The sequence below is a fragment of the Podarcis melisellensis genome (genome assembly GCF_964234715.1).
Source record: "Podarcis melisellensis genome assembly, chromosome: 6".
Classification (NCBI taxonomy): Eukaryota; Metazoa; Chordata; class Lepidosauria; order Squamata; family Lacertidae; genus Podarcis; species Podarcis melisellensis.
This window is the reverse complement of record NC_138538.1, coordinates 69543380-69569657: the sequence shown is the minus strand read 5'-3', so window position 1 is coordinate 69569657 and position 26278 is coordinate 69543380. Positions and strand designations below refer to the sequence as shown.

General features: G+C 40.3%; 1 protein-coding gene and 1 long non-coding RNA gene across 4 annotated transcripts in view; one reads left to right on the top strand and one right to left on the bottom strand.

Moving 5' to 3' along the window:
• The window catches only part of LOC309371563, a 170659-nt gene extending 155520 nt beyond the window's left edge, over nt 1–15139 (top strand). The window contains exon 2 of the long non-coding RNA XR_014169201.1: nt 14327–15139. This is a non-coding gene — a long non-coding RNA (uncharacterized lncRNA). The remainder of the gene's footprint in view (nt 1–14326) is intronic.
• Nucleotides 8060–26277, bottom strand: SH3GLB1 (SH3 domain containing GRB2 like, endophilin B1). Of its 3 annotated transcripts, none has more exons than XM_081914252.1 (11): nt 26062–26277; nt 22046–22187; nt 19427–19555; nt 18878–19011; nt 18539–18631; nt 17310–17396; nt 15352–15375; nt 13517–13606; nt 12533–12633; nt 9896–10136; nt 8060–8528 (listed from the first exon to the last, which is right to left on the bottom strand). In XM_081914252.1, exons 1-11 carry the CDS (start codon nt 26131–26133, stop codon nt 8421–8423), a joined length of 1221 nt encoding a protein of 406 aa, XP_081770378.1. In that variant the 5' UTR covers nt 26134–26277; the 3' UTR covers nt 8060–8420. The 3 variants fall into 3 exon arrangements, with proteins under 3 accessions (XP_081770378.1, XP_081770379.1, XP_081770380.1); XM_081914253.1 differs by having other exon boundaries at nt 17358–17396; XM_081914254.1 differs by lacking the exons at nt 15352–15375; nt 17310–17396 and having other exon boundaries at nt 26062–26276.
• Between the last annotated feature and the right edge of the window lies 1 nt (nt 26278).

Below are 26278 nucleotides of genomic sequence, written 5' to 3'. Positions count from 1 at the left end.
TGGTTGGACAGTGTTCTTGAAGCTACCAGTGGAGTTTGACCAGTGGAAGACAGGAGTACCTGGCGTGCTCTGGTCTATGGGGTCACGAAGAGTTGGACACGACTAAATGACTAAACAGCAACAACAACAACAAAATGGGCATGCACTAATTTACATGTGTAGATGCAAATCACAGAATGTAGAAGTAATTACTCTAATTTAAATAGAAATAAAGCGCATCTCATCATCGTAGGGAAGACTGTGACCAAGTGAGCCCTGTGTTTTGCTAACGGTTGGTGGGCAATATATGCACAAAGGCGCAAACAAGCTCTGAGCTTGGCAAGGCATAATGCAAAAATGCTTAGTTTTAAAAAAAACATCGAGTTCACTGATCGAACTAGTTTCAATCTATGATTGATTTATTAATGATAGATTCAATCAAGCTGCAAAAGGTAAAAAAGGTAAAGGACCCCTGGGTGGTTAAGTCCAGTCAAAGGTGACTATGGGGTGTGGCCCTCATATTGCTTTTCAGGCCAAGGGAGCTGGCGTTTGTCCACAGACAGCTTTCCAGGTCATGTGGCCAGCATGACTAAACCGCTTCTGGCACAACAGAACACCATGGCAGAAACCAGAGTGCACAGAAATGGTGTTTACCTTCCCGCTGCAGTGGTACCTATTTATCTACTTGCACTGGCGTGCTTTTGAACTGCTAGATTAGCAGGAGCTGGGACAGAGCAAAGGGAGCTCACCCCATCGCAGCGATTTGAACCGTCAACCTTCCGATCGGCAAGCCCAAGAGGCTCAGTGGTTTAGACCACAGCGCCACCGAGTAGTGCTTGCAACTCATATGTTGCAAAATGACACACCCAGCCCATCAATGTCTCAGTGTGCCTATCAGTCCCCTGTAGCTTGCAGCCAGCGCAGCACACACCCTTAGCCACAATCCAACACAGCAATATTAGGAACAGTTGAACACACTGCAAGCATACGGTAAAAAAAATGAGTTGTGAGCATTGTGGTTCATGTAGAACATCCCTCATGCATAGAACATACATGTTTGGACCCTTTTCCTTCGCTCGTGACCTTTAGGAATGCAATGCACTCAAGCGACTCTTATTTTCTTATGGGAATAAATAGTGCCATCTGCTGGCCAAATGATGCCATTTGGAGAATACCGACATCGCTCATCTCAATGATCAGAGCTGCAAAATTATGGCAGATGGGTTATGTTTGCAGAGGAAGGTTTGTATGTTGCAAGGTTCTCATGGGAGCGGGGAGTTCAGTGTGTCATTGCACCTCCTGAGCATTTGCCCAGGGCTGCACACAAAAGCAAGGCTGAAAGATACATCTGTCGAAGAGCAAGTAGTCTAGGAAAACATTTGCCATGCGCAGGCCGAGTGCCTGGCACCAGTTTGAAAGCTGTTTTCTGTTTTGTTTTGTTTTTTTGCAGAGAGAAAAAAGGAAAGTTGACTAAACCCAAATCTCACCACTTACAGACTTTTGAAGCAAGAGTACTGAGTGGGAAGTGATTTTATTCCCAAACAGTTCCAAGCATGTACATTGTGCATTGCTTTACTAATCAGTTTAAAATAGTAGTTATTTGCCAAAGATGTTCTTCCCCTAGAAACGTACAGAAAGCATGTTCCCCCAAACACACTGGATAATTTTTCTTTACTACTGCACAAGGATAAGACAGTTGTTGATCTGGTGCCTGGAGGGGAACACAGAAAAAAAATTCCCCCAATCCGGGTCAGACTATCTGTCCATATAGCTGAGCAGTGTCCCTCCAGAGTCTTAGTGATCCTTTTTAACTGGAGGTAGCAGGGATCAAAGCTGGGACCATCTCCATTGCAAAGTTGGTGCTCTATTATGGAAATATAGTTCCTTCCCAAAAGGAAGGAGGTTGTGGGAGGTTGATGTAGTGGCAGCAGAAGGCAAGGCTTTCTGTGGGTCTTCTGGCAAACATGGTTGCTAAGGCAGCCCATCAGTACAGATGTGCTTGGGGTCAGGAACTCTGAGACCTGCATCTCCAGTGAGTCTAACCAGCTGAACATCATCCGTCATCCGGTGTAAGACAAAGCAAAGAACGTAATATTGGGGTCCCCATTGAATAGCTAAGTGGTATGATGAACCACAGGCCGTGTTTGCAACTTAAATAGCATGCATAGATGAAAGAAATATGTAGCCAGATTTAAAAAACTAAAAAACCAGGACACCCCGAAAGTTGTTGACCTTTTTTAGGAAGACCCTAAGATCCAGGACAAGACACTAAACTGTACAGAGGATAAAGGGAGCCTCTTGAATAATATAGGTTGGAGTGTATGGGGCTGCTCTGAGAGAAGGGAATCATCCTAAACCTGCCCAGTTTAAGGGGTTCCCCATTATTTAGGAGGCGTCCCTCATGTGGCTTCAGGGGACGTGAGTAAAATGAAATGCTCTTTCTTGTCAACTTCCTTCACTTATTTTAGGATCCAAGCCATCAGTGAATCCTACAATAGCTAGAGAACAGCAAGGCTAACTAAATGGCTGAGAAAAAGTTTAAATCAGGCCGTTCAGTAGCTTTCAACATAGCTACATTTTCACAGGCAAGCAGAATGAGGAGTGCATTCTTTGTGGGGTGCATTCTACTGCGTTTTGGAAGTGCAACAGCAAAGATCGTTCAGTTTGCAACATAAAGGTTCATTCTCAGTCCGTCAGTCAACTGGCCAAGGAGATGGGTGGGTGTGTTGCTTAGAAACGAGTGGCATGATGTTTGCTGAGGTAGCACACGCTCTGATGGCTATATAGTTCGGAGGGACTTTTTCTTCTGTATGTGTGGTTGAATGTCTCCCTGCTATGTACAAGGCCTGAAGGGGTGGGGGGAACCCTCTGTTTCAACTTCTCCTCAGACTATACACTGCTTTTGCCAGCTTCTTCAGTGAAGTGTTCTCAGGATTCATTTTCTTTCTGGGCTCCTTCCACATAATGTAAGTGATGTCGATAACACAGTGTAGGTGCTCAATAGCTGCATCTGTGTGAAGGATAGGATGTAAATCCTAGGACAGCCTTTCTCAACCTTGGGTCCCCAGCATCCCCCACTGGCCATGCTGGCTAGGAATGATGGGCGTTGTAGTCCAACAACATCCAGGGATCCAAGGTTGAGAAAGCCTGCCCTAGGACATAAAGCCTCCTTTTGCAGCTCTAAGAAATGGAGACACATATGGGAGGTGGCTTTTCTTTAAATATGCAAGAACCAGACTTCATAGATCAATGGCGAGCAGGGGGCTTAAGTGGCGTGTGTTGGGCAATGAAAGAGTGAAGAATCTAAAATTATAGGGGTGCATCTCTACCCACACCAGTGCATTGTACTATCATCTTGCAGATGGGAACTGAGGCAGGTTTGTAGCTTCCCCAACAGTGCTTGGAGCAGAAGAATAATTACTGTAGTAAGGAGGAAAAGTGATGGGGAACCTTGGCCTTCCAGCTGTTGGGTTCCAACTCTCATCAGCTCCAGCCAGCATGGCCAATGGTCAAGGATGATGGGAGCTCTAGTCTAGCAACATCTGGAGGGTCACAGGTTCCTCAACCCTGAACTACAGAAAGTGATGAGCTATAAAAGCTAATGGGTATTGCTTTTCCCACAGTCCAAAATCTCTTTCCAGGGATCTACCCCACCCTGCATGCTTGCCCGACTAGAGCTTGCTTTCTGAATTAGTCCCTTGAATAGTTGCATTCAGAGAACCTGCACTGAAAAGGGGGGAAAACCACCCTTATTTCCAGAAACATAGTTTACATGCAGATTCTCCTTTAGAAGCAGCAATTTCCCAGCTAATTATTCCAATCCTGGTTGTTGCGCTTCTGCCCACAACTGTGTAAAGACATTTGAAAGCTTTAATTCCATTTTTTCAATTCTAACGAGATTCCCTTAATTGCTCATGTCAAGACACCCATTTCACATTTCTAAAAAAAAATATATATATAAAGCAATTCTGATCTGTAGGGGAGGGTGGAGGGGCTCCTTAGCATTTGCTTTATTAACTGGCAGCATGATCTGGGTACTGATGCGTTTCCAAACAGTGAGTCTTGTCAGCAAACTATTTATAAAAGATTTAATATTCACAAAGTAATTCTGCAATTCCGTTTACCGGATGTCTACCACACCATGCCGAAAAGTCGAGGGTAGCATCCATCCAACTGGCTCCATTGTTCACGGCAGGTTTTCTAGCCTCCGACCAGCTGCCATCACCTCCACATCATTAAACAGCAGAAAGAGGCAATGATCAGAAATGGGTGATCAGAGAGGGTGAGGGTTGTGACATACCTGCACCATGAATCTGCTGAGCCCAGATGAAAGCTAGTCAGTGTATGTGGCAGCAGTGTGATTTCTTCCAAAAATGTTTGTTTTGGGGATGGGGGCGGGCGGAGGAATTCCATGGGGGAAATGGGGGGAAACTTGTGCATCAGATCACCACACATTGTTTTTTGGTTTGGCCCAAAATATCCCAGCTGCAAAACAGCAATGACTGCAAAACAGTGGAGGAAGAAGGTACATGTACAGGCCAGCTGTAAGCTCCCTGTTCTCCATGAACATAAAACCTTGTGCATAGTGCACAATCCTTCCATTTGCTGGGTTTAGTTACTGTTTACAACTGAAGTCAAAGAAACACCTTCAATGTAGTACTGACTAGCAAAATAACAGGTTAACTGTTGACATCACTCTTAACAGTTTGGCTTCACTGATTGAAATGTGCTAGCAGTGGTGCAATCTGACGCTCTCTCTTCCCTTGGCAACATGCAATCATGCCCCCTCCCATTTTTGTGTGGTATGCCATGCAGAAAGAAGGACACAGCCTTGAAAAAGTTATCTAGGAACAATGGGCCTCCTATAATTGTTTCCTTTAGTCGCAATCAAGTCTGAACAAAAGCAGAAGCTATTAACACAGCCTAAGATGCTAAGCAAGAGTGGCAAGACTTTTATTGCACCCTATGGCGTGCAAAGTAGTTAGACCATGAGCAGTCATTTCAGAAGTTTCTTTTTAAATCCTTCTAAAAATACTTCTGGATTCATTAACTACAGGAAAGCTAAATTATTCAAGGTCAGGTATGGGTATGGGACCAAAGAACTGCAGAGGCATTTCCATATAAACTTGGGCACAGAGTGTTCCACAACACGCCTCCCCACTGAAAGATTGGGGAACTTTTCGACCACTATTCCATATAGTGCAAAACTACTGCCATGAATGAAAATGGGGAGTGTGGTGTTCATGCCATTGCATGCCAAGAGAACGCTTTCGATCCCAGCGATGTACTGTGTGGATACAGCTCACAATTTTCCCTTCGCATGCAACAGACCTGGAAAAGGTAGAACAGGTGGCAGGTCCTAGAATTCTTTTGGCAAGACCTCATATGAGAAACAATATATTTGAAGTCCCCTCTATAGGTACATCCCTTCCCCATTCTTCCTCTTTTTCAATTTCTTGTAAGTATAGGTCTTTCTTCATTTTGAATTCTTCTGAATGGCAAATTATGTATGAAACTGTTTTAGTATCTCTTCCTGAATGCAGAAGAGTACATTCAACTTTTCAAAATAGGAACATTTACCTCTTTCCATGATTTAATATATGATGTCTAAAATCATCTATCTGTTCAACATATGAAGTGTAAAGATATTAAGTGCCTACAAGTGTGTGATCTTGGTCCCAGTAGTCCAGCCACTTGGTTAGATACAAGGGAGAATAAGCCCTGCAGATGAGGCATACACAGAGTCTTCCTTTTATAGACTTGTTCCAAAAGCTCCAATACTGGTTTCATAGCTCAGCTGGGTGTGGTACCACATATTCAAGATACATGTGTCATTGAGAGCCTCAGTTCACAATTCAGACAATTTATTTTAAGTAGCCAAGGAGAACACCAATATCCAGTTTGATATATGCAGGTAATCATTCAGGGCTTACCAGCTCGCCCTTCCCAGTACAGCACACCTGGTTCACAAATAGACAATCAAGAAAAGTATTCTTAACTTTTCCACAAGCATTAGGTGAGAATTCATTAAAAGTTTTCTGCTGCCTTGAAGTGTGCTGTGAAGGTTGCCAAACAATCTGACAAATAGCTAGAGGAAAGCAAGGGCACCGCAGCCCCAAACAGTGTTCTCTCGCTGACAGCAAAAGCCGCAAATGCAATCATGTCATAGACCCTGGAAAAAGATTTCGCTGCACTTGCAATTGTACCCTATATTGTCCCTAATAAATTGGCCATATTTATTTTTAAAAAAAGCATAAACAAAGAACAGCCGGGAACACTGTCATTAGCTGCTGAGCTTTCAGTATACAGTAATCCTGCACCTTACATAGGGGTTTGGTTCTAATGGTTCCATGTACACACAAAAAATGCATATACTCAAAACCTTTTTAGCCGCTCCACTGCTAGTGGGTGAGGGAGTGTGTGTGCAGCCCCAGTACAGGTGCTACAAATTGGGATTCCCTTTTTGCTGTCCAAACTCTCTTCCAACACACTAGTCATAGGCTGTGTTTTTTTGCCTCACATAGGAACGTTTGTGCGTTTTTACCAAAATGGCATAAAAAATGGTATTCCAAGGACAGATTATGTACAGAGCTGTACTAGGTATTAAAAATATTATCAAAATTCTGCATTAAGAAGAGCTGGATTCTGAATAATCTATACAGGTTGAAGGTCAGGCACAGTTTCATGTTTTAGTTTATTCTGCTTCTGCTAGTCATGGAGAAACGCAGACTACAGAATACTCTCCTTGAACAACTGAAAGGATAACTCAGCCAGCTTTCTGACCTCTGTTCTTCATTTTCTGACTCCTGCATGCCTCCTGTCAAAATGCCCAGTAGTGTACAGTAGGCATGTGCAAATTCAATTTCTGATTTTCCTCAATGTACAGAACTTACTTAAATATTCAGAATCTTTTCTCAGGTTCTTACTTTTTTGAGGAAAAGTCTTTTACACTTTGAACTACAGCTGAAATGTGCAACGGCTGCTCCTCTCCCTCTGCCCCAGTTACTGCAATATACAGGCAGGTCTCTCCACTCTGGGATCAGTATTTAGTTCCTTCCATCACCGCTGGCAAATTCATACATGGAAGTAATTCATCAGTCAATAATCCAAGCAGTTAGTTTCCCTCCCTATATACCAAGTTCAAGACTATCTCTCACACTCATCAGTCAGTGGATTGCTTTTCAGAAGGCTTAGCTAAGTAGCATGTATCTTGCAGTCCCAGATAACATGGAACTCTCACTTCTAATCATACGAGGTTTCCATTCTACTCTTCTCAAAGTAAACCCATTGAAATTAATGCACCTAAGTCAGTTATGTCCATCAATTTCAATGGGCCTACTCTGAGTAGGACCAACACTGGATACAGCTGATGACATCACATGTTTTGATTGCCAACTGTATTAGCCGATGTCCTTCAAATGTTGGAAGTCTTCTTTTCCAAATCATGGTATTTAATAAAACTTAATATTCACTGTTCCTCTCCAAACCACTCATAACAGTTGTATGCTGTTGCTCTTTAACATGACTGAACACATTACATGTTGCGAATAAATAAAATCAAGAACTATTTCCAAATCAAAGTTATTCAAAATAAATAAATAATGAAAGGTTATGTTGGTGAATGCACAATTTCTGGTCTAGATATTTTCATCTGTGATGGTAACAATAACAAAACCTGCATAGGAGCTGTGGTATTTACACCTTTTGTGTTCTGATGGGGATCATCATAGTTCTATTAGCTATTATTTGGAATAATGCCACCTGGACAAATTTGGAGTTATCGATTTTTAAAGTATATTTTAAAATGGAGCTAAGTTTTGTGCTACCTCCAAAACTGGGAGGCAAATTGTCTCTGAATTCCAGTTGCTGGTTAATCACAAACAGCTTTTGTACTGTGAGTACAGAAAACTCAACTTAAGAGGCCTTAATCTGATCCCTCTAGTAGGGCTCTTTTTATGCTGTGCATTTCCTTTCAGAATTATATTTAATGTTTTCAGTAAAAGTGTAATCTTCAGCTGCATAACTATAATCATAGCCCTTTAAGACATTAAACATCAAATATTTGTTTAGCAAAAGAAGCTACTGTTTAACAATTTTATTGTTGGTGAAGAAGCTTGCCATTATGAAAAGTTCTGTAGAAAACAATACCTCCCATTTTCAGTTTAGATTACTCAAAAGCAGAAGTTATTAGTGAAAATTCCAGTAGAAACAAAATTCTGTAGAAACAGTCTTGGCACATAAAGTAAAAGCTTTTAAACAACTTAGATCTGAAAAGAGTATCTACCATGCAAGAATATTGGCATAAAAGCCCATTTCTAATGGCTGGTATTCACATCCTTTAAGATGTTAACATGGAAGACACTTAAACCTGTTTTATATAAAGTTAATTGCATATAAATATGGTTTCACCATAACTGGCAGTCTTTATACAAGCCAGTTATTCAGTTTAACAGTTCTAAGTAAGTAATAGGCACTTTGCCCTTCTGATTTCCTCGTTCGCCCATCAACCAGTCTGAATCCATGCCAGGCATACTGTACACCGTTATTACCTAAAACAAAAAGAAAAAGCAGTGTTTATTTCTTATGCCTGTGTCATGAATAAAGAAATTAGATAACCTGTTTCTGAAAATTTTGTGAATTCTCCTACTTTGCAAGTAGGCACTAGCTTAGAAACCTGGGCTGCTGCCTAGTGTTCACTCTAAATATGTGTTAGTACTTTTATTTATTTAATAAAATTGATACACTGCTTGATTGTTAAAAACCTCCAAGAGGTTTACAAAGGGAATAAAACAAAAAAATCAGTAAAAACAGTAAAAAACTATTATCTAAACATGGGGAAAAACAGCAATAAATTGAAACAAATTAAAACACACATCAACATTCACATAGCTGGGTATATGAATGACATACTCACACACTGAAAAGAATGCCGTGAAGGCACCTGCCTGCTGTCAATGGGCAGGGAGTTTCAAAGTTTAGATGCTGCCACACTGTTTCTTACAAATGCAGAACAGAAGTATTATGGGATGTTATTCCTGCTGCTGCTAGTTTTAGGTTGCATTTTTGCACGTCATGGTTTTATTTGTTTACTGATAAATTCCCGGAGAACTTTTGTTACTGGGTTGTATATAAATATTAAGAAGTAAAATAAAATAATGGGTGAAGTAGTGTGTACTTGGTGTCCTGGAGCATTGTATAGTGACAAGTAGAAAGAACACTTTATGTCAAAAAAATATCCAAGAACGCTATGAGGCACCCCCCCCCCCAAAAAAAAAATCAGTGTAGTTTTGGAAGTTTCAGTCTGCCATCTGTAGCCAAACATAGGTGAAAACCTGCTTCTTGATCTCAGGAACCATCATGCAAAACTTAGTTACGATATCCTAAGAGGGGTCCAAATGCATAGTGAAACAACTTTCCAAAATATATAGGCAAGTCAGGAGGCTGAAAGATTTTGCAATCCCAGCAGTATCTCCAAAAGAGGTGTACACGTAAAATAGCTTTACACAAAAATGAGTATTTAACATGTTAATCTATTGCTAATGCATAGCTACATGCAAGATAATCAGGGACTGAAACATCCAAGTAATCCTATAGCAAACTCAACCCTCCAGATGTTTTGAGACTAGAATTCCCATAATCCCTGACGACTGGTCCTGTTAGCTAGGGATGATGGGAGTTGTAGTCCCAAAATATCTGGAGGGCCAAGTTTGCCTATGCCTGGTAATATCAGAAACTTTCCCTAAGAAGCCACTCTTTCCTCATTACTAATTCCTGGTACACTACAAGGGTCAAATGGATACTTATGTATGTTTACTGCTGTGGATGATGTAACACCAGAGAATTGGCTTTTGCATTTAGCTAGCAAAACATTAAATTTGTTTATTTCTATTTAAAAGCAAGAATAGAAAAAGTGTACCTCATCTGCAAGAAGTGATAATTCACTGCTATTCGCAGCATCATAATCATAAAGAACTCTGGCTTTTCTGTTGCCGCTTGCGGACTTCACGTCACCCAAGCTGGATGTAGCTGCTGCATTGCTTATTGAGGACAATGAGGCTGTAACAGAGGCAGAGGAGGCAGCTGTAGTAGTAATGGAACTACTTGGAGCACAGCTTGACGAAGACTGGTGATTGTTGGCAAGGAACGTAGATGGAAAGCTGTGAAACACAAAATTAATATAGTACTGAAAGGTACATACTAATGTTACCATGAGCATTTCATGACCCAGATCTATCACTTACTATTAGAAATTCATATACTTTCATTTTAGTTAAATGCCACCTCTGGCTTCTCCTTATCTTCCAACAGAAACCTCTTATGACAAGGTGAGCAAAGCACAGTTGCAAACATGATCCCATGATCCACAACTCACAAAGGAAGCCTATAAATAATGCCTGGGGGCGGGGTGTGTGTGTGAAGGACATTGCAAGAGAGATGTACACTTATATGCTTCTTTAGATGTTGTTGTTGTTTAGTTGTTTCGTCGTGTCCGACTTTTCGTGACCCCATGGACCAGAGCACACCAGGCACTCCTGTCTTCCACTGCCTCCCGCAGTTTGGTCAAATTCATGCTGGTAGCTTCAAGAACACTGTCCAACCATCTCGTCCTCTGTTGTCCCCTTCTCCTTGTGCCCTCAATCTTTCCCAACATCAGGGTCTTTTCCAGGGAGTCTTCTCTTCTCTTCTCATGAGGTGGCCAAAGTATTGGAGCCTCAGCCTCACGATCTGTCCTTTCAGTGAGCACTCAGGGCTGAATTCCTTAAGAACGGATAGGTCCTTAGACGTAGTCATCCCTAATTTGTTTCTCGATTCAGAAAAAAAGGGTGCCCCTGTATCCTACCTTTATTACAAGTTACTGGACCTGTTCAGAACCTTTCCAGAAATCTACACTCAAGAACGTGCCCTATCAACTTTAACAATGAAGAATACATCGTGGAAAATCCTAATATGGCTCCATTGTGTTACAAGAAACAGCATTCAAGGGGCATTCCTGGATCTATTTGCACTTTAGAGAAACAGATACTGTGTAGATCAGGTTCTTTTAAGAAGTCCTGGAGCACAAAAACCAACAGCGGCTTTGTAGAGCTCAGCAGAGCAAAAAGTTGGGCAAAGGTAAAGTCCAACAAGATAGGGAAAAACCAACAAGAACCCATTTTATTCCAGCTGTAAAACAAATTGTATTGAAACAATCATTTTTACAGGTTGTAGAAGAGAAATATTCCACACTAGTGGAATAGACAACAATGATACGACTGGATACAAAGTAAAGTCCCTCTGAATCTTGCCTTGTCACCAACCTTCTTCAACTCAATTTTTCTAAATGGTAGTAAGGATTTGAAGGCACACATGCAACATGCCCACAACTGATTCTTTTGAATTATAAAAAGTCTACAAAGTTACCTTTGAAAAATTTGAACTGTTTATGATTTAACAAAAGAGGACTCATAGAAGCCATAAAGGCTTATCACGATACACAAGCACATGAACATCCAACACTGCTAAGCACTAAAAATCTTTTCTTAATTACCATATTCCTTAACACAACACATTCAAACTGCAGAAGACTGTCCACTTTCAAGAACAGGAAATTGTTGCTGGAATAACTACAGTTAATTCTAAAAGTCTTTTCTGGCAAAGAAATCATTAGCTACAGAGAAACACATTCCAAAAGAAGACCAAGCTTTAGGCTACTAAGGGAAAAGAGGATTAAGATACTTTGATCAGGCAAACTGATATATCTAAACATTGAATGACTTCATGCAGTTATTCTGAAAATGAAAGTGACTACAAGTTTACAGTTTACATATTCATCTGCTGCTTTAAACCTATGACTTTCTGCAGTAAGATTTTCTCTCTATTTTTTTACACACACCCCTCTCTATCTATATAGTAGCTTTGTGGACTTTGTAAGCTGCTGTTTTCTCTGGCAAGCTCCCAGAAATATTTTCGAACCAGGTCAAGGCCTTCTTTTAGTAGGCCAAGATGCAGCTGCCCATTAGCAACTGGCTTTTAGTGAATGTGACAACTGTTTGCTAACATGGAAGTAATTATCCAGCAGGACAGTTGTTGTGAATTGCGAGAAATGTTCTGAACTCCCTCTGTCTAGAAAGTAGGCAGCATTTTTTATTTGCTGTAAAGCATTTTACCACTTTTGCTGGGCTTGCTGCATCCATCCAAATACACCAGGACAAGCCTAGCTGTACTTCAGTGCAAGCCTGTGAGCAATTCAAGCCCACAGCACTTATTCATAGCTCTCTCTTCTGCCATCCATATGTTATACCTGCTGACCTGTTACTGTGATATGTCAGACCATTTCCTCAGATGTCTAAAAAGTCACCGAAGGAGGGTTATTAAAGAGACTATTACGTCCACTAATTTCTCTTCCTTATCTGATCACTGTAGCAACTTCTGGAGTTAAATTGGCCTGTCAGAACAATGAAGTGAAGCAGCATCAACTTAGCTGTCCTCCAAGCTACCCTTCAATTAGAGGTACTTCTAGCAACGCTGCACATGCAATTTAGGAAAGTAGCTATGAAGACTATAATTTCCTTACCTTCCAAGCTGTTTCTGAAGGTCCAACATATACTGGTAACACTGTGCATAATACGTCATCTGAGCTTCTACAAAATCATTCAAACAGCGAAGGTGATGTGCCTGGAATGCAGTGGAGTTCAAATATCAGTACAGAACTGTGTATACTGTGTTGCATTAACTAGCTTGCAACAATTAGAGAGTTCTAGTCAGATTGCAAGTTTGACATGAATTCATGGTGATTCCAGATAACTGTGTTTATATTAAAGGTTGCTTCCAATATGCTCAAACAAAAAATGTCCAACTTCAGTAACTATCTCAAATAAAGTGCTTAGGAAGATAGCCAAAGACTAACATGCTGGACTTGAACTATCCTATCTGTGAACCTTTTTAAATATAAAAATGGGAGACTGACCTTAAAAACTGATAGGATAGTGTTCTTCAAAATATCTAATGGGCCATCCTGCAAACTTATTGTCTGCTACTCTAGACAGCAGAACTATTAGCAATGGTGAAAATAGCAGGGAAGCAGGTTTTGGCCGAACATTAGTAGTAGTGTTCAATGATAGAACAGAAAATGCTGGTGTCTCCTTTGTCAGTGATATTTAGACAGAACTTGGATAGGCGTTTGTCATAGATGCAACCTGCATAGCAGACCCTGCACTGAGACTGGACATGGGGAGTTCCAACCCTATGATTGGAACTCATGATTTTGGCATGATTTTTCATTGGTTATTGTTTATTTTGCCAGATGCCTTTAGTCAGGAGAGAGAAGCTTTTACCTCAACCTCTATAACTAAAATAACCCAATGAGTCTCCAGTGCTCTTTGGATAGAGGTAATTGAAATATTGTCATAGTGCTTGTACAATCACTTGATTTTCTCATCTTCAATAGTTCTTATACATGTATCACACCAACTTTTAGAAATTATTTCTAGTTGTATAAGATTACGTAGTCTTCTACAAACTATTATGAGATGCGTATTTTCTTCTACTTAGTACTTACATGTGTACTGCTGATGCCTTCCAACAGAAGTCTAGTAATTTCTGCTTGACGGTCAAACTCACTCTGGGCTATTCTGACTTCCTGTTCAGACTGTAAGATATATTTCACTTAGATTTTGATACATAAAATTATTTATGCTGCTAGGGTGGAGAAAATAAGAGCAAATGCCACTAAAAATCAATGTACGAGCTTTAACTGTGCACTTAGATTTGCTTGAAATTAATGTGGATTGCACCACAGTGCTTTGCCTACAAGTAATCCATTGTCACACCTGGTCCCATCACTCAATTTATATTTCAGTAAGTGGTAGGGGATAGTCAGTATATTCTACTATTTCACGGTATTGAACAGCCGTTCCAAAACACCTATAGAATTGCATTTCTCACTTGATGTCAAAACCTGTTAGGAAGCTTGTAAATTGACACTGAGAAAGTGGTTTTAAAAACCCTCAAGCAAGCCACTTATCATGCTGAAAAGAATTAGCACAATGCATCTGCCAGAGCTCGCCATCTCTGCTCAAGGCAAAACACTGCTTACTAACATGAAGGGCTAGCCAACTGTTCCAGCTTCAAAGATTATCCTGGAGAGCCTCCTTTAAGCAGGAGAAATACTGTTCAATCAATCTTGTCCTGCAGTACAGTGGTACCTTGGGTTACATACGTTTCAGGTTACATATGCTTCAGGTTACAGACTCCGCTAACCTAGAAATAGTGCTTCAGGTTAAGAACTTTGCTTCAGGATGAGAACAGAAATTGTGCTCCGACGGCGCAGCGGCAACAGGAGGCCCCATTAGCTAAAGTGGTGCTTCAGGTTAAGAACAGTTTCAGGTTAAGTACGGACCTCTGGAACGAATTAAGTACTTAACCTGAGGTACCACTGTATTTGTATGGAATAAACCCACAACATCTAACATCCATTGTTCATGATCCTATGGCATATTCTGCCAGGCGTCTAGATTTCCTTGCATTATTTGTGGTGGTTTTCCATTTTTGTACAGAGTACTTTTTACTAAGCCTACTTTTAACTTGACTGTAATAGCTGCATTTTTGTTTCAGTATACAGGGAAATACAGCAATGCATGATAAGAAAAGGCCCGTACATAATTTTAGTTGTATGTTAATAGCTGAAATGAAGGCTACTTGTTTTTCCCATGTATGCTGTTTATTCTGACTGCAGAATATAACACTAGGCAATATTCTGAGTAATTATAGTTTCAAAGCTCTTTAGAGAATGGGAAAACATAAGGTAAATAGTAAATGCTGAGTAGTAATGCAGCTATTGAGTTCAATAATAAGTATTCATGTGAACATTAAGTAGTCTTAAGCAGCGACATTTGAGACTTGGCCCTAAAATTGCACCTTTCTAAACAACAATAAAAAATAGGACAATGCAAGTTAAGTAAGAAAACAAGTTATGAAGAAGAATAATAGGATTTGGTTGCATACATGGTGGGATGTTTAATATTTTAGTTTCATATGTTTCTATAAACAGAATGGGAACATTGATTGCTCTGATGAGAAAGTGTGTTGAGCTACTAGTTTCAGGCATGTCAGATGGGTAGTTGCCTGGATTGAGGATCAGAGGATTACCATGTGTTATTAAAGTTCTTGTCATATTCAGAAGGGGGGAAAAACATGTTTTAACATCTTCATAAGCACCCACCCCTCTTTTCTGGTAGATTTATTTCCCACATGTTATGTGGATCATTTTGCCATTGCCACTTCAAATTGCATATAATCAATACCAACCCTTTGATATCAGGGACAAGATCCATGCTGAATCAGATCTCAACACTATGGTATTTCATAACCAACAGCTTCAGTTAGATTACTTACTTTTGTTACTTCCTCTGCCCAAACCTTGTATGCATAAAGAAGTGGAGAAACAACAGTATGAAGAATTTGTCTGGTGAACTTGCACTCAGTGTTCTTTCACATATTTCTTGTATTGATTTCCTTATTCACTTTACCTATAGTGTTTGTAATGTGCTTGATAACAAACAGAGCTGCATCTTTGCTTGTATACTAGTTAAGGTTCTAACTAGTGAATTTTATTATGGCTCACACAGGGTATTACCAATGTAATACTGTATTTTAAGTATGCATACCTATTTTCCAAATTTATTATCTAATTCCATTATATTTAATGACAAGAATAGTGCATTTGAGAAGACTTTAGCAGCTGAGGAAACTGGCTGGTAAGCTGAAGACTTTATTCCCAGCTATTCTCAGAAGAAGCTAGCTATAACTAGAATGGGGTATGAAGCATATTCTACCCTCCAAATTGACTTCAGCTGAAAGAAGCTGCCTGCTAGATACAAAATTTCTTACAACAGTACCCTTAAGTGTCTAAGATGCAGAGTACCCCTTCTATGGATGGAATGGGTCATTCTGTCTGCAGAAAGGAGGTTCCTGTTCATGGAAAGGAACTCACCCAACCCTGATTCTCCCTTTTCCCTGCAGCTCCTCCCCTATTGTTCCTCTAGAGCACATGGGTAGGGTAGATCTAGTCTAAGAACACTACCTCTCCCCACCTCATTCTGTGAGCAGAACTCTGCCCTGAAGATCTCAAGATCCAACCCATTGTGTGAAATAAGTAGAATAGTTTTAAAAGAAACCAGCTAAAACATATTACTTTCAAAGCAAACGAAGACCACAGTCTAAGGTACAATTTGCCTGAATTATGAACAAATGCATGGATGATCTTTATGAAAAGGTGCCCTACACAAGCAAAGTCTATCACAACAACGGCTAATGCAATGATAGAGGAAACACCAGTGATTTCTCTTGCCATCAAAGCCTGTCTTTATCAGATCAACTCAATAATTTAGATCTTTAGGTCATTTGAATGGTTATAGAAAAATTCTATCCCATTTTCCCACTAATATAGACTTCACTCTAGACAGCCTTTGGCTGAGCACTCATGATACATTTAAAACACTGCTAACCCCAAAGAATCCTGGGAACTGTAGATTACTGCTCACAGAGCTGCAATTTCCAGCATCCTTAAATTACAGTTCCCAGTGTTCCTTATGAGGCTGAATTGGAGGAAAGTTCGAAATGCAACTCAGAAGTTCTTACTCCATATTTCATTTACGCTGGATTATCTGTTCGTTGATGAAATTTCAGTACAATGAGCAACTTCTCTTTTTTCAGATATTACAGGAAAAGTTGCAGTTAATGAAGAGGGGGACTCTGAGGAAGGAAGTTGGCATTCAAATAGTAAACAAGGAACATATTTCCTTGTGAATCGTTTGAGGCAATAAGAGAGTCCAGTACAACTTGAGTCCATACAAAAGTCTTTTACTTAGAGTTTCCATTGGGCTTAGAAATGTCCTCAGTGTTTCTAGACAAATATGCAAATATCCCTCTGATTTTAAGACTGACATGCTTCAGACATATTAAGACAAAAAGCATACCCTGCAGAAAGAGTTGTACTGGATAACCCACACAACAAGCTGAGCTTTTGGATCTTATGCTTAGAAATAAGCACCACATAACTGGACAATTTGCTAAAGCCTCATATCATTGAAAGAAAAGCATACTCAAGTAATAAAATAATTTAGTCTGCTGTTTTAGTCAACATTTAGTTTGACATATTATTTTATTTCCCAAAGACTATACACAGAAGAAGTGTTGAAGTCAATAAGGTATTATATAAACCTGTTGATCTGATGTAAATATGTTGATCTGGTGTAATCTCTCATTCAAGGAATTTGGATGGGCAGTACATATCAACAGAAAGCAAGAGGAAACACTTGAAGAAATGTTATGAAGACAAGAGGCCAACAAACCTGTAGCCATTTTACATGCACCAAGTTGAGCATGTATGAGACATTTACCATAATGTTATTTTCTTCAGGTGGAGACAGGTTTAGTTGCTTAAAGTGCATAAAAACAAAATTATGTTATTTTATGAAAGAAGATAAATTGTTGATCATTAAGTGCTACTGCAATGTCAGAGACGCAAGACACAAAAAAGCAAACAATAAACAGCAAAACCATTATGCTTCATGTATTCTTTTCCAGTATCATTTCCACATGTTGAACCAAGTACTATTTGAAATAAGTTTAAAAGCCTTAAGATGCTTCATATACTCACTATTGCTCACCAAATCAATTAGGCCAGAGAACGAGAATAGAAGATGCGGACTCCATTATATTACCAAACACATTAATGTCTGAAAAAATTGAAAACACGAGGTCTAACCTAACATACTATATTAAATGCCTGGAGCATAGCCTTCTAGAGTAGCCAATGGAAACTTGTAGAATACTAGTCCTACTTTCTGGGTTCAATACCTATCACTGCTTTCCTATTGTCCCTTATCTGGCTTCCTATGTCAATAAAATGAGCTTCAAGGTGACCAGGTACATACTTTTACAAACTCAGGATTTTTCTTCATTCAGGTAGCAAATGAGCTACAAATTATGAACATAGGCAGACAACTTTGAGACTTCCTTTCCAAAGCTAATCTATACATATCTATTTAAGTATATCATATGTAGCATAGCTATAGTATCCGTGATCAGCTGAAATGTAAGTTTGGTATACCATCGTTGTAGTCAGGTGTCTTCCCCACTGATAAGCACCTTGGAGTTGCAGTCAATAAAGTTAGTATCCTTCCCTAATCTTACTTGAAGATGTGCCTGGGAACTGTATTTATGAGATCTTTCCTAAAGCAATCCAAGTTCCTAGGTATTGAAATACCCTTTGTGAAACCATTTAGATTTCAACCCAGCGTTATTCGCTTCCAAGCTGCATGGTGCGGGAAAGATTGGGGATGTAGAGCGGCAAGGATTCCCTTTACAAAATCTCACTGCAGACCAAACAGAGATCTGCTCCTAGTCTGTTCACAGCCAGAGAAAGAGAGACAGAAAGAACTTCTGGTTAACCCTGTTTATATATCTATAGTTACTGACACTTGGTTAATTCAAGATTTAAGGGCTACATGTTGAACCATGAACACCACGTAACAAGTCAACAATATTCTGAACATTTATGGAGACAAATTTTACTTACTGCAGCTCGAGCTTCTGCTAATTTAGCCTTTTTCAGTCTTGTTTTGGCAGCATCCAAGTCTAGTCTTTTATTTTGTAATAATTTGCGTTCCCTCTGCGAAAGTTGAAGAAAATTGCATGTGAGTACATGGAAAAGGTTCACTTTAGAGAAAATAGAGAAGCATAAGCCACTTGGCCCTTCCTGTTCTCTCTCTGTTATATAATGGTTAAAGTCCTCTAGGTCACTTTTTTGTAGTAGGAACCCCTCAAGAAAATGCTGAATGACACAAAATCAAATTGATACTTCTTTATGCATTTGGAACTACTTCTTTAAAGTTAAGGAATCATATTCACAACTTACAGTAATTGTTTTATAATCGCCTTCTATAAAATTTCGCAGAGGTGTGAGGAAGTTTATTGCAGATGTCTGAATTAGTTCTCGGTCTGCTGCTCCAATTCGTCTTTGTGTTTCTCCACATTTAATGAGAGCATTTCCTGCAACAGAAAAGTCATTCCAGTATGAGTTAACATAGCCACCCACCTATAATTACAGAAACGTAAAGCACGAAATGTTGACATAGTGACTTTTCACGATGTCACTAAGCGTGTTTTGTATTTGCATTGTTTTATAGCATGCTCTAAGTTTCACTTTTGATATTGCATTTTGCTTTTCAAGTCAGTTTCAAGTTCTCAAACCTGGTCCACGTACAGCTTCAGAATAAACCATCCTTACAGAAGCACCACTCACCCATAGTTTCTAATACAAGACTGCCATCTTGTACATATTCCTAATTAAATGCCACTGCAATCCTGTATACACTGACTCCTCAGTGCAATCAGCACAAGTTGCGACCACAACAACAATTCTTAGTCCCGGATGCTCAAGTAATATGAAATAGTTGTTACTTACCATATGCTGTTCCAGGACCAAACTCATTGCCAGCATCAATCATGTGCTGGCCTAGTATTTCTGGGTTATTCATACGACTTGGAGCTTTGCGGTCTAGTTTTTCATAGACAAACTCTTCCATTCTAGCATCTAGCAAAAGATAACACAACCAATTGTAAGTTACTGGCCAATGTAAAAAGCATCTTTTTGAAATCTCAAATAATGCTGTTAAGTGCTAATGCTTGATGACAGCTTTTTTGAAGAAGAAGAAGAAATACCCAACATCATTTTTATGTATGACTTGCAAATGTGAAAAATGATTTTTAAAAACCCTATCATGGTTAACTGCACCTAAACTCACACTGCTCCAGTCATTTTTGCACATATTTTTCTTCACTTACTACCCAGCCACAACTCGTGGTCACCACTGACCCTTCAAAATGCTGTGTGCACACCAGAAGACGGGGGACAGAGGCAGCGTAAACTGCATAGAGAACTGAAACAGTAGAAGCTATGTTAGTCTCTGCTTCTGTCTGTTACAAAGTTTAGTGCAGCATTTTTAAAAATCCTCCTCTCTGACATGGAATATGGGAACTCATATCACAACAAATAGAAGCCTTCATGTCAGGGAGGTTTGTGGATCCCTGTCTATACAGCAAAAAGGTCAGTTTTAAAAGATTTCATCACCACTCAAGATTTAAATAAGGAAATCTATTTAAGTATACACTCAAGAGACATATTACATCCTCCCATTTCCAAACAGATGGACTGTCTGACTAAGCTCAGAAGTGTGAAGCTCCTTTTTAAGAAAATCAGCAGCTTTATATAGTTCTGAGAGATAGCCAAATACACTGAAGACCAAATATCCTTTTCTGTCCTATCAGCATTTCAGAATTATGTTAATTAACGAAGTAGCCACTTTAAAAAAAATGTCTCACCCCTATACATTTCCAGAAAAGATATTCCCCAACAGCCTGAGGGAATAAAAAACATAGACCAGCAGTAGTGAACTGTAAGATTACTGAATTTTCTTAATGTGGATCTACTCCACTAACAAACACATGCCCTCAATAGTCAGACTATAAATAGTCAGTCTATAAATTTAATAAATAATACCAACAAAAAAATTAGTGAGCAACAAGTGAACACCCTCTCACCCCTCTTCTTCCATGAACAGTCTTCTAGTATTAGAAGACTTAAACTTCAACACACACACATACTCAAGGAAAAGATTCAATATACAATAAGGCCACCTAGCCCATGACTGCATATCAACCTTATATAATTAAGTTTCTAACCCACTCTTTCAAAGCTGTAGGCCTAGAAAGTAATTTCTCAACCTTAAACATGAACTACAGAGAAGGTAGTAGGCACTTTTTGTTATTAAGGCTGGAAAAAAGATACCAGATGCTAGGTTGTTGTTTATTAAGCATTCCACGGTTTCCAGCATGCAATCATTTACTGAGGAAATCAGGCTGAGCCTCAAGAGACCAAAGTTCAAAGGCAAAGCTTGAAAACAAAACAAATGCCAATGAGAATATTGAAGTCAGGATAAGATAGTATGACAAGTTATCGGTCTCTGCAGCCACAGTGGGTGCTGTGATACTCCAATGGTTTGACTTCACCCCAGAGGCACACTCCATTGTCTTTTGAAACAGATAGATGTCAACAACAATTGATGGTATTTGATTCTAGGATATTTTCCTTTCAGATGTTATTGTATCGTAATGGAATATTGTTTCTATTTTTAAAAAAATAATTAATATTCAACTTTATACCCTTTTTTTTCTTAAAAAGCTAGGGATTTATATTTAAAGTATAACCAGCAACATTCATTCAATATACTGTTCAAATCTTTGTAAAGAACAAGTGGAGAATTAGCTCCAGACTGGAAACTGATTTTATTGTACTAAACTAGTTACTGCTTCACCAGGGTTCAAATTTCTCCCTCTGCACACACATATATGTCCCAACACTAGCTAGGGTGAAGTAAAAGCTGGAGTGATGTTCAAATAGGTACCCATCATCATGATTTTACTCTTCAGTTCGCAATAAATTGTATTTTGTTTTCAGATTGAAATGGGAAGTCAGAGCTGAACAACGCCACTTGCTCTGAGGTAGATCATTCTACAGAGCTGTCTTTGAGAACAAAACACTTACTTTCTTAAGTCATAAAGCTACTGATCATTTTGCAGTTACTGAAGCAGCAGCAACCAATACTTTCCATGAAGCCGGGCTTCACAGCTCACCAGAAAAGATAAGGTTTACAAATACAAGCCTCTCCATAGTCAACAACAGAAAAGTTCTAGCTGTGCTCCACTTAGCAGATTGTGCTATGTCAGTCTTGTAAATAGGCCCCAAAAGTAACCAACTTAGAAAAAATATATATACTAGTCTATTAAGAGGCTTGCAGTAACACCTTAGCAAGTTGGAAAGCTGTTTTCTGCCAAGCAAACTGGCTGAGAGACATTACTCCAGCCCAATGTATGCTTTTGCAAGGGTCTTGTCTTCTTCCACAACTAGCACAGAAACCAAACCAGAATGAATTCCGGTTGGCTAAATACAAGGCTGTCCTATGTAGCATGCACAAAGTGTTACCTGGCAAACATCAAGAGCAAAATAAAAACATGCTTTTCTTACTCGGATTGGGTTGCAACAACACCTCCGTCTGCTTCATAACCTTTTCTGTCCATTGCTTAGTACATTCTGCTTTGCACAGAAGATTTTCTAAGTGAGCATCCAATTCAGTCTTCTCTGCTTGCCCAAGTTTTTCTTCTGTAAACTACATAGGTTAAACAAACAAATAAATCACTTTTCATGTTACAGTCTAGAAACACAACTTTTGTTAGTATCAATACACAAAAAAGTCATAACAGAAATATTATCCAAGAAAGAGAAATTTCCCTATTTTATTCCTTCAAACTGCTATGAAAATGAAGCTACCAACTGGCTTGATGTCTAACTAGTACTTCAAAAAGGAGGAATGCAACACTTATTTTGTCTTATTTCAAAACAAAGAATATTATTTTCAGTCAAATCTTAAACACAAAACTTTACATAGAGGTCAAGTGTATAAATGTGGTCTTATGAAAAGAATACAGAATTAAAAGGGTTACAAATACAAATGCAGAAGTGTCAATAGAATTTACACTTTGGTCACTTACTAGGGTAAGCAGCAACTGCCCCAGGTCACACCCCTTCCATGTCAACACTTCCTCCAGATTTCTGCACTTCCATATCCCAGGCAGAGGAAACCTAGAATAGTGCTATGATGCCTGCTTTTATCTACAAGGCTGCATTGTATCATCTACCATATGGCATATTTGATACCATATTAAATATGGCAGAGGAAACCTAGAATAGTGCTATGATGCCTGCTTTTATCTACAAGGCTGCATTGTATCATCTACCATATGGCATATTTGATACCATATTAAATAACTTCATCTGTTTTTATTTTAAAAGGAGTATATTGATGAAGGGCCACACAAAAGCCTTCCAACTTTCTTCTAGATCTATTATTGACTAGCTAACACTATAAGTGCTGCTGGTTAGCTGTGCTGCATACTGCATTGGTCCCAGCTTCAGTGGAAATATTTAATTATTACTTAGACATCAGTAATGGACTAGATGAGGGTCATACAAAAACTTGATCCTGACAAGACAGATGTTAGGTGGCTCATCTCTCCAGAGAGGTAGCATTCAAGTTGCTGTGAATAGGATTGCTCTCCCCCTAAAGAACAAGTTTTACAGTTTGGGATTGCTCATAGACCTTTGGAAACAAAGCTGGATCAGAACAGCATAGAACATCTTCCACCAGCTGAGACACCTGCACAGAGACCCCTCTTGCATAGAAGGAGCTTAGTTATAGTTATCCATGTTCTAGTTACTCCAAGAATATACTACTGCAGTGTGTTGTATGTGAAGTTTGCTCTTAATCTTCAGGAACTCAACAGACACTAGGCATTAACTCGGGTTACTGGAACCACCAATATATGAACTCCATAGGCTTCCACGATTCTCAGCACAATTCACAGAGCTGTTGGCTATTTAATGCTGTCTTCAACAACAGTTATATTGTTTGTTATTGATGATGTTAACTACCCTGATTTTCTTTTATCTAGTGGCAGATGAACTTTCATGACATTATGGTGCAATTGTAGCAGGAGCGTTGAGCTAGGATTTGGGAAACCTAGGTTCAAATCACCACTCAGTCATGAAGTTCTCTAGGTGAGTTTGGGTCACTCACTTTCTTTCAAGACAAAATTAACTTAGGGCTACTTTCTCCCATTTATCATCCCAACAGCCCTAAGGTAGTTTTGGCTTGAGAGAAAGCTTGAGCGCCTTGAAGAAAAGATGGAAGATTATCTTATAAATAGCACTGACAAAAGAAACTGAGCATGTGTAGCCACTGTCAAAAATGCATGACCAATGTTCTTAGGAGCTATTATGCAACTGACTCCTCCCAAAAATTATGGAGTAATGTACAAGAGACAGGAAGCTAACAGGAAAGTGGATAACTGTGGTTAAAAATATTACTATGACAACCCACTTCTCTAACCCACTTATGGGTATGAGTTGTTAAAAACCCAGTGAAACAGATTAACTCAGACCAATATATTTATTTGAAATCAAGCCAATCTGAGAAAAAAACATTAAAAACAACCTTTTCACAGAAACGTTAATCACATTAAATATCACAAGACAGGCATCATAAGATCTCTAAATAAGAAGATAGTTTGTCTTGTCATCTCTTCAGTACTTGTGAAGGCTACAGATGCAGAAACTTCACATGGAAAAGAGGAACAGCACAAAATCACTAACCTATGAGACAATTGCTGCTTAAATAGTAATTCCTAATTAAAGTGTTAACTTTTTAGAAGAACCCTAGAAAGCAAAGATTTGAAAAATAGTATTTGCATGTTCTATACCTCAGCCCCACTTTTTTAGTCACAAGATCTTCGGCCATATCACAACATGCTTTTGAAGGTTGAAAAGTAGGTGGCCATTCAGCATGGGGCCTTTCTAGCTTAAGAGACTCTACAACAGAGCTAGCACAAGGATGCAAAGGAAGTCTACAAGGTTCACTCCTGCCTACACTGCAGCCTAGTAGAGAAAAGGTGGTAGGCACAGGATAGCTGGTTGCCAGGTACTGGTGGACAGTAGCTGTCCTTCATAACTTTATTCACCCTTTAATTTGGAAAAGAGGAGTGAAGAGAGCTGGAAAGAGGCAAATGAAAAACTGATACATCTTTGATGCAAAGGAAATTAATGTTTAGTGGGTAAGCAAAGGGAAGATTCATTTGCAGAGTTTTATTGTTTGCAACACACACCCAGCACTTTGTCTTCCGATCAATCTGTGGTTGGTCTTGGGCAAACACCTGTCTTCATCTAGCCCAACTGAAATGTGCCTCTGAAGCTCACAAGGTCAACAGCACCACTTCCACATGCACAGTTTGTCCTCAGCATTGGGTAACTATATGCTTCCTTAGAACATGGCACTTCCAGTCAATTTGCATGTTTGATAGGAGCTTCCAAGGGCAAGAGAAGACAGGAGGTGTGGAAAGGTTTTGGCAAGACTAGCTCAATGAACTTAATTCCCCGCCACCTCACACCACTCAGAAATGTGGGTAAAGGTGTGGAGATTAAGGCCACAAGACACAATCCTCCTCCGCTCCCCATATGTCTGCCTCCACGGATAGCACATGAGAGGGCCTAGAGCAGGGTTTCCCCAAACTTGGGTCTCCAGCTGGGTCTTTTGCACTACAATACCCATCATCCCTGAACACATTTCCTGCTAGCTATGGAGGATGGGAGTTGTAGTACAAAAAAATTATTATGCTTATTTTATATTATATTATAGCATTATATTATTAACACCCCTCTCTAATAAATAAAAATAATATTAAAAGCACGCCACCCATCAATTAATAATAATAACAATACCCCCGCCCATCTATCTGTCTGGGTTTCCCCAGCCACTCTGGGCGGCTTCCAACATATATAGAAACGTAATAAAACGTCAAACACTAAAAACTAGGCCGCTGCGAGTCTTCGCCTACAGGCAACACTGGCCATGCCCAAAATTTCGAGCAGGCCCCGTTTCCCCGTTGGCTTAGCACAGCCGGCCAGGGGAAGGGAGTGGGCGGCGGCGGTGGGGAAGAGAGAGAGAGACCCACACCCAGGAGAGGAGGTCTTGCGTAAGCCCCTCAGGCCGGTAGTAGGCGGTCAGGCCCGTCCCACCCACCGCCGCGGGCGCCGAGAGGACAGCCGGCCTGAGGCCTTTCAAAGGCCGGCCAAGGAGGGAGGGAGGGAGGGCGAGTCTCGGCTTCCAGCCCCGCAGAAAGGCGACAGCGGATGGGCGGCGGCTTAGACGTGCGCGGGGGTGTGGGGAGATAGAGAGAGGACGAGGCGCCACCAGGCTGCCAAGCCGTGACAAGGCCCGGCCAGGCCCCACTTAGCGGAGGGGTGTGTGTGTGTGGCCCCCCCTCCAGCTCTGCCTTTGAATAAACAAATAAGGGCGGCGCGCGCAACCAACGGTTTCAACGGCTCCCGGGGAGGGGGGGGGCAGGTCGGAGGAGCCGCCGCCCTCCTCGTCCTCCTCCCCGCTGAGGCGAAGCCAGGCCAGCTCCAGTCGCCCTTCGCCTCTCCGTTACCTGCACGGCGCGGCTGAGGAACGTGCCGGCGTCGGCCGCCAGCTTCTTTACATTGAAGTCCATTATGTTCATCTTCGTGGGGAGGGGGTGGTGACGGTGCCCCCGGCGACGGTCCCTCCCGTCCGTTTGTCACGGCGCGCCCGCCTCAGAAGCTGCCGGCCAAGGCGGCGGCGGCGTAAGGGCGCTGCCGGGCCCGGCCGGGCACTGCTGCGGATCC